The 8,917-nt window shown below is 39.3% G+C and overlaps 1 protein-coding gene across 3 annotated transcripts; it reads right to left on the bottom strand.

Annotated features, from left to right (window-relative positions):
* Positions 1–4,154: 4,154 nt before the first annotated feature.
* Positions 4,155–8,388, bottom strand: LOC103978203 (E3 ubiquitin-protein ligase MBR1). 3 transcript variants are annotated; one of them, XM_009393916.3, is made up of 7 exons: positions 8,231–8,388; positions 6,301–6,404; positions 5,512–6,135; positions 5,008–5,420; positions 4,818–4,916; positions 4,599–4,733; positions 4,155–4,450 (listed from the first exon to the last, which is right to left on the bottom strand). In XM_009393916.3, the coding sequence occupies exons 2-7, from the start codon at positions 6,353–6,355 to the stop codon at positions 4,304–4,306; spliced, it is 1,473 nt and encodes a 490-aa protein (XP_009392191.2). In that variant the 5' UTR covers positions 6,356–6,404; positions 8,231–8,388; the 3' UTR covers positions 4,155–4,303. The 3 variants fall into 3 exon arrangements, with proteins under 3 accessions (XP_009392191.2, XP_064983974.1, XP_018678283.2); XM_065127902.1 differs by lacking the exon at positions 8,231–8,388 and having other exon boundaries at positions 6,299–6,404; XM_018822738.2 differs by lacking the exon at positions 8,231–8,388 and having other exon boundaries at positions 5,512–6,161.
* Positions 8,389–8,917: the final 529 nt, after the last annotated feature.

Genomic DNA, 8,917 nt, shown 5'->3' with positions numbered 1-8,917 from the left:
GAATAATAATGCAAAACAGTTAAATAATAAAATAACAATAATAATTATTGAACATTAATGCAAAACAATTCAATAATAAAATAACCATAATAATTATTGAACTTTAATAAAACTCATATGATAATTTCAAGCATATACATGTGAATAAATAAATGAAAATTCCAAAAAACAATAATTGGATTTTTAATTTTATTTACCACATATATAATGAATAATTCATATGAGAAAACCATAAAATAAATCATAATTTATAGTTTTTTTTAATCAAAATTAAATCCAATCAAATAATCAAAAATATAATCATGATTAAAATTAATCATAATTATAATAAATGATATTTATCAATTTTTATAATTGAGAATATAACCTAAATTTCTCAATTTCATAATGATAAAAACCGAAAATATTTGATAGGATATAAATCGAAAATATGCAAATGGCAGAACTGTAATTTGGCAGAAAGTAGCCCCGAGGGCAAAACCGTAAATATGTTGACAGAACATAAACTATAATTACGATATTTTCAAAGGGTAAAACTGTAATTTGCTCAAAACCCTAGCCTCGAGGGCAAAAACGTAAATATGCCAAAACCCTAATCTGCCATCGCTGCCGTCGCCGCCTGCGCGAGCGGCGCTGCCGCTTGTGCGCGGCTGCCGCCTGTACGCGGCTGCGGGCTGCCGCCTATGCGCGGCTGCCAGCGACCGCCTGTGCGTGACTACCAGCGACCGCCTGTGCGCGATTGCCAACAGTAGTTCTAGCCTACGCGCGGCCATTGCCGCCACGGCGCTGCCGCCGTGGGGCTGCTACTGCTCACGCGCGGCCGCTGCCGCTGCGGCGGTTCCTGCCCGCGGGTGGCTGCTGCCAGCACGCAGCCGCCGCCTGTGCACAGCCAACTCACGCATGGCCGCCACCTGGGCTGTCTGCCTGCGTGCGGCCGACGGTCGCATGGACGGATTTTGGCCGTGTGCGACTGGGGTTCTGTGATGCCGTCGCACGGACGGAGTTCTGTGATGTCGTCACGTGGACAGGTTCTGTAATGCCGTCACGTGGACGGGTTATGTAATGCCCGCATATGGGACAAGTTATGTGATGTCCACATATGGGGCGGATTCTATGATGTCCGCATATGGGACGGGTTCTATGATGTCCGCATATGGGATGGGTTCTATGATGTCCGCATATGGGACGGGTTCTGTGATGCACACGCTACTCGATGTAACCACAGATTTGCAGCGAGGTCGACGGCGACCATTACTGCTTAGCAGTTCTTGGAAGATAAAGGTAATTATGCATCGTAAATTAATTTACAGATCTAATGCATGATTTCAAAAACCGGACTCTGAAACCAATTGTAAGCATAAAGATATGTAATTATACTATGTCATTAATGCGAAAATAACCTAAATGTCATGATTGAAATCAATGCATAGATCTAATTATACGATGCCTACTAGATTGCTGCAGGCTCCGTCAATCCGATCGCGTTGCGGAATCTACAGGGAGTACCGAGAGTAGACAATTTCTCCTCTCTTCCTATCTTTTAACAGGATTTGAGGAGAGGGTTTTGGGGACGTGTCAACGTTACGATGAGATCTCAGAAGATTTCCTCCCATCAAGGATATCTCCGAGGAATCGTTCCGTAGTGGACTTAGTCTTAACTAAACGGAACCCAATTAGTTATTCTATTATATATCTTATTCAATTATAAACGGGTCACGTATTCTAACATTCTTTGACTTAGAATGAATAAACGTAATAAGCTGTTAAAGCAGAAAATTGTATTGCCATAGAAAATTATATCATATGTATTTTCTGTTCCATGCCACCCTTTGCATGGTTTTTGGTTACTCCTTAACTTGTTTTTTGATTGCATAACTTGGTAAAATGGTTGGTGTTGATCTGATTGGACATACCATGATCGACTAAACTGCAATCACGTTTGATATCTATCAGTGACATATTTCTTTTGGGTGTAACCCATCTTTTACAAGAGATAGAGCTTCATTTTTTTAATCACGAATGTGATTCTTGACAGGATCTACTGAGGTTGTGATTAACAATGTAACATACACCCACTTGGTATGTTATATGTTTTCTTTATTTTTTATTTTTGGTATGGTATTAATGGAAGTTGATAGAATGTAATGCCTAAGCAATGTGCAAAGACAAATTCCGATTCATCTCATTGTCTTATTTGAGCAGGTCTTGGCTTACGTATCTCAATGTCCAAGTGACATTGGTGAGATTTGTTTGTACGATTGGGTTGCTTATAACTTTAAGGCATATTATTTGTCGTCCATGCAAAAACTTCAAAGAAGATTTTAGAGTTGGCCTTATAATTACTTGTATCATTTTGCAAAGAAGATTCATGTCTGTGATGGTGAATGACCTAACTCGTGACATATATCTTTTATTCAGGTGGATAATAGAGGGTATGAGAGAGAGAGAGGGAGAGGAGCCTTTGCCACTTTTCTCATGTGGATAATCTGTTGCCCTTGTCATGGAAAGGGAGAAGAAGTCTACAAGTATGAGATGAAGGGAGTCACTAAAATGTCAGTTAAAGTTTGGAATATCGATGCTACAGCTCTCTCGAGAACAAAATGTCAACGGCCAGAGTCAAATTAATTGAAAGGATTAATTTTATTAATGACGACTGGAGTCTATTTATAATATTTTTTATTAAATTTAGTTCTTAGGCCTTTAACGAGGCTATCCTAAGTATCATCTGAAGATTTTTCTTTTTGTAATCCACGTTGCCAAGATTTGATTTATGGGATTAGTCTTTTTGCCCACAAGGATGAGGTTATGCACTTACCCTCTGTAAAATGGAGGCCTTCCCCTTCTTTCTTTTATTTTTGGCACTTTAACAAATATCTTTAGGTATAATTAATTGGTATATCTATTTATAATTTGTTAAACTAGATAGGTAGCATTAGAGGAATCAACCAAATAGTTATCTTGTGAAAGAGATAATAGGCCTTGTGTGATTTATTTTTTCTTAATCAGTAATTTTATCCATAATTTAGTTAGTTAATTATTAGACAAAGATTCATGTAGTCAGACCTCAAATAGTTGAAATATATAGTATATTGTTATTTTTGTTATTATTCCTATTAATGGTAAAAAATATATCCGAATCTTATGATTATATTCTTAAGTTTAGAAGGATATGGTACATGAAAAATTTAAAGAGGCATCAAGTGGTCATAATTTTTAAGAAAAATTAGTCTCTGAAGATCAGGAAGAAGCTATATTATAATTGACTGCAATATTATTTCCATAGAACACTTTTCAATGAGTTGTGGTTGAAACGATCAGTTGACTCAACGTTGCACCTTCTGAGCAATAGGATTGCAGTCGTGCGAGTTCCTATAGCACATTGTACTAATCTAGTCGATCACATTTGTACATTATTTGACTGCTCATACTGAAATTTTGGTAAATTCCTTATGAATCAGATCAAGTTGTTACTCAAAGCTCTGATGATTCATAAAGGATATAATATATATGTATATATATATATATTCTCAGATTTGTTTAACTAAGGGTCATATCTCTATCTATTTATTTATGATGATCAAATACATCAAAAAGTATCCCAAATTGTGTTTTCAATGATGATCCGGGGGTATAATGTGTGGGAGTAGGGAGGGGGGGGGGGGAGAGAGAGAGAGAGAGAGAGAGGGAGCGAGAGTGTCGGAGGGGGCGAAGTGAGAATGGGGAAAGGGAGCGTAAGGGGGGATAGCAGGAGTGGAAGGGGGAGGAGGAGGTTACCTATCCTCCACACCTTCCGCCACTCCCACATCACTCCCTCCTCCCCCCTCTCCCTCCCCTCCACCCCATCTCATTTCACCCCATCCCGTCGTCCGCCTCCATCCCCTCCCACCCTCCCACTTCACCCCCTCACCTTCCCCCTCCATCCCCTCCCTCCCCCACTCCCCTCTCCGCAACATCTCCCCCATTCGTTTTTTTAAGAAAAAGAATAAAAAAAATTATCAACTCAATCTAGCGAGTATTTTCTTATTACATTTTCCCCTATTCTGTTTGTTCCACCACCACCACCTTCTCCCCTAAGATTGAACACATCGAATTATACACATATATTCCATATGTAATTATGTATACAGAGACACATATTCACACACAGTGGTCTCTGTGGGGACTAAATATGGTATCATTAGTGGCTTAATTTTTTAAACCCAAATATACAGAGACACAAACTCAGCTAATCCTTGAAGAACAATCAATGTAGGATTTGGAAGAATAAAATAACATCACTAAGTAAAGCTTGTTAATAAAGAAATCATTGCTCCTTCCAAGTGTTACTAGAGGCAGAATCCTTGCAAATTGGACAAACATTCTTCATTTGCAACCACTGGGAGATGCAGCCAACGTGGAAATCATGCCCACAGTTCAGTGTTCCCAGTTTCTCCTTGTCTTTGTACTCTTCCTGTAAACGCAAGTCGTGCACTTAGAACTTAAAATATCAAGTTAGCAAAATTTTTTTTGCGGGTTAATCAGATTTCACAGTGGTGTTTTCCAAGAATTTATTAGCAGGAGCACCCAAGTCGAACGTTTGTTACGGATATGGTCTTTACCAGGCATATTGCACACTGTCCCTCCTCCTGGATTTGATTAGAATGGTAAACCATCTCCACCATGCTTCTTAAAATGGTCTCTTCCGACAAGCCTGTGCTGACATTCCCTATCCTTTCTTCCAAAGCAAGCAATTCCTGCAGAAAATAACCATATATCATGAAAAGAACATTAAGGGTTGATGACGAAACATTGGAAAAAACAAAGCAACTTTAAGTTACCTCATAGCTCATGTTGTCAATATCCAGTCTCATGTCCCTGTGCTGATCAAGTAAACTCACCGAGTCATAGAAGGCTGACCAATCAGTCATCAAAATACCCTGCAAGCATGTTGCATCGAACATTAGAATGATGCACAAACAAATTGGAGCCAGTGGAGTAATGCCTTCTTCCGTTAAAAAGAAAATCAACCTCAGGTGCCAATCTATTATATGCAGTATGTTGACTGAATATTAAATGAGATCTCCGATGTGCATGTCTTGCACTGTGTCTTTCCCCATGGCCAGTGTGCCCTATGATAGACAGTGGCCTCATATATCTTGAAGGTGCAGCTGCGTCCATGCCCATCGGGACTTCGATATCAGATGCAATTGACATCCCGGTGCCTGAATAGCTTGAGATGGTGCTATAAGGGACGACCATGCGGTTGTGACCACTTTGAGCTGGCACCATTCCTTGGTTGGAAGGGTGTTGAAGAGCTGGCAGAGGAACACTTCTGTTTATATTATGATTGGGATGAGAAAGATACGCATTATTACTGGCAGTGGTACCGCAGTTAGCATTGGCTCTTGCAGTGGGTCGGCTCACCTCATGATTAAAAGCACCTGCAATTTCCAGGAATAAAAAGGATCGAACATGAAGCGCACACAACCCAAGTACAAAGCTACTGTAGCCAAATTTCTTATTGTGACAAACCTGGAGTTGGAAGCTGCCCTTGGGGAACCATGGGTGCAGAAAGTTGGTTCCATTGCTGTGCCATTCTTGGATCAGAAGTATTACAGGATGAATAAAATGGGTAAGCCATAAATCTTGAGTCATAGAACCAAGCTGGGTTTAACTGAAAGTCTTCAGTTTGCCGGCTTCTTACATTCCTCTGCAGTCTTTCCCCAGTGATATTATTGTCATTTCTGTAGCCGGCTGGCATGTTTAGGGTCTCCAAAGGCCAGCATTCAGGACTTGGAGAAACCCTTGGTTCTAAACTAGTAGGGTAAGAGGGACAGTTGGAAGAACTTCCAGCTTGATAGTGTCCGGTAGTATTAGCTCTGTCAGCAATTACAGGCATAACTGGGCTTTTTCTTTTGAATGCAATCCTTCTATAGTCCATCTGAGGATAAATTGTGTTGTATCCATCGCCTCTTATAGGTTGTTCATAACAAGAAGGTTCATTTAGGGCTTGGTTTGGTGGAAAGTTTCCAAAACTTTCATGACACTCAGGATCTATGTGAGAACTATTTGATGTTCCAGGAATGGCAGCAGAAGAAATTGGAAATCCTGAACTGGAACTGGATGATGGATGGTCACCAGCTCTTGTTGGATTGTCTGCAAAAGCCATGGGGCTAATCAGACTGGTGCAGCATCATCAATGTATGAAACAATAAAAAATCACTTGACTCAAAAATCAAATACAAAATTTTAAGTTTCTAGTTCAACAACTGTAATATACACCATTCCATGGAAATAGAAGCACAAAATTTGTACAAACACCTGAGCTTAATTGAGGGTCATGTTGTGGATGATTCCAGATTCCATTATGATCCATCTCAGCATCTAGGATCTTCGTTGTGCCACTGCAGATGATGTGTGATTTCCTATGTCATATGAAGGTTAGTAAAGCATTATCTGTAAACACAGAGAGAACGAAATGTGCACACACATACACAAAATAAAACACCTTAACTAATTAGAACAACAGTTCTTAGTGCTAACAAAGATAAACATGGACAATATTCATGTATTAGAAATCAGTACTACATATCACTAAGGTGATCGTTGGACAGTGATTTAAAGATCTGAAACATTTCTCTGCAAATTCAACAGTCTATGCAATTTATCATCCAAAGATTGTATGTCAAAAAACATAGTTAAGGCATGACCTTGGAGACCCAAAATTAACAAAAAAACTCCTTAAAGGAGAGTAATGGTTCTGTTAAAATCTCAGTTCCCATGTAACAAGCAAATGACAACTCCATCTACCACCTGAGGTTCAAATGGTAGGATTGCCCAAAACCCAGATATTCATTAGCATAAATATCATCGAAATTTCCAGTAACAGATTCTCCCCCATCACTAGAGGTGGGTATTTAGTGCCTGCAGCAATTTTTCACAGCACAAGAAGCCTCCTATGTACAATATACCAGTCAAGAAAAAAAGAATTGGACCACACAATCTCTAGAAATCAACATAGTTGGCTGAATTTTAAGAATAGTATTCATAAGAGAACAGTAATGCAAGAAAATGGAACACAAAGTTTGAGTAAATACAATCATGATGCCAAAGACAATGATTTCAGAATTTCTGATCTTACTTCCGAAGAAGTTTAACAGAAAAAAATACCCCACGAGGAAGAGTCATCCAAGGAACTGTCATATGGAAAGAAACATATCCTACATATTGCTCACGAAAACTAAGAACAACAAAACAATCAGGTTCGCCATACTGACACCATATATAAACTTTAAGCCTTTTCCCCTGTTTACTTTTATGTAAGAGAAAAGTAAAATACTCATTAAGTGGAGGATATCAACCATATACACATATAGCGAATCACAAAATATATTTTGCAAATGACTTGGTGAAATTACTTTGACACGCAAACATGTGTCTTGCTCCAACAAAGAATGACGTTTAGAAAATAACATAAGCTACCTAATTTATGGATCAAAACGGTAAATGCTCAATAGTCCAAAACACAAGACACAAGATGCAGCATGGGATATCTGAGAAAAAATGAACAAGCAATATCTTGCATCAGTTTCATTAAATTAAACTGGGAAAGGTATTAATTACATGAGAAATTCTATATATTTATGTTGGTATTAGCTTTCCAATCTCACAAGAATAACCCATTTGATCATATAGTACGGATATCAAAAAGATGGACTAGCGTTCTAAAGTAATCTCACTTACAAAAACAAAACAATTTGAGGGATATATCGATAATGAGAGCTACAGCCATTTAAAAGATCCACATGGATCAAAAACCATAAAGGGGTAACAAGGAATCAACTTCATATAAACTGATCTACAGCTAAGGTTATGAGGCGATCGAGTTGAAAATATTCCAACTGCTTTGAACCTAGTGTTGTTTTTAAGGGCAAGCCTTGATTTCCTTTTCTTTCTAGATGGGGATCTCGAGTACATCCGCGATACAAGCGGCGCGAACTGAATCGTTGTTCGCAGAAGATTCGCTCGGCCAATCAATAACATAAACAATCAAGAATCCAAGAACTGAACCGTTTTCCATCAAACATTGACAGCTGGAGAAGATTTGGTACAAGTCAAAAACGTTCATTTTCCAAGAAATTGAAACCCAAGGGGAGGACCCTGAGTGATCATTGCATAACAGAACAAACAGGCAGTGGAAATATGTGAATTGATGATCGGATCGAGGGTGAAGGAAAGCAACGGAAGATACCTCGACGAACTCCCGCTGCGATTTAGGTCTCGAGGGAGGAGACGGATTGGCGGCCACGGAAGCCAAAGAACGCAGACACGAAACCGCTATAATGTTCGCTTCTTCCGCGGCGTTTCGGATTATATAGGGAGGGGGAGAGAGGCGACGGGATTCGAATTCGGCTGCGAAACGACTTATTGCCCTTTTAAAAATTATTTTCTGTATTATCCTCTTTTATCTTCGGTTTGGTGCCACGTGTCGGACAGCTACCACCTCGTCGCGTGATCCGTGAGACACCGTCGGCGCCGATGGCCCAGTAGCTTGCGGTCACGGGGGAAAGCGAACGATACCCCCCTCGTTTACCCCCTCTCGCTTCCCGTGGGTCCCACACTAGTCGCTCTGTGAAAAGCTTATGCATATCCACGCGTCTGACCCACACCATCGAAAACACACGTTTTGTTTTACGAGGTCCGCTAAAATCCCACTTGACCGGGGAAGAACCGACAGAGTGACTCGGATCAAATCAGATCAAGTGAAAGACTATTGTATTAGATAATATTAGGTTAACAGATTCAAAAGAAACATATTATTATCATTATCATTATTATTATTATTATTATTAAATATAAATGGGTTATTTTTTACACTGTAAATAAAGACTTTTTAGGGTTTGAACCTGATCAATTTATAATAAATAATTTCCTAAGG

The sequence above is a fragment of the Musa acuminata genome, chromosome BXJ2-10 (assembly GCF_036884655.1).
Source record: "Musa acuminata AAA Group cultivar baxijiao chromosome BXJ2-10, Cavendish_Baxijiao_AAA, whole genome shotgun sequence".
Classification (NCBI taxonomy): domain Eukaryota; kingdom Viridiplantae; phylum Streptophyta; class Magnoliopsida; order Zingiberales; family Musaceae; genus Musa; species Musa acuminata.
Note: the sequence above shows the minus strand (reverse complement) of the source record. Positions and strands in the feature narration are given on the sequence as shown.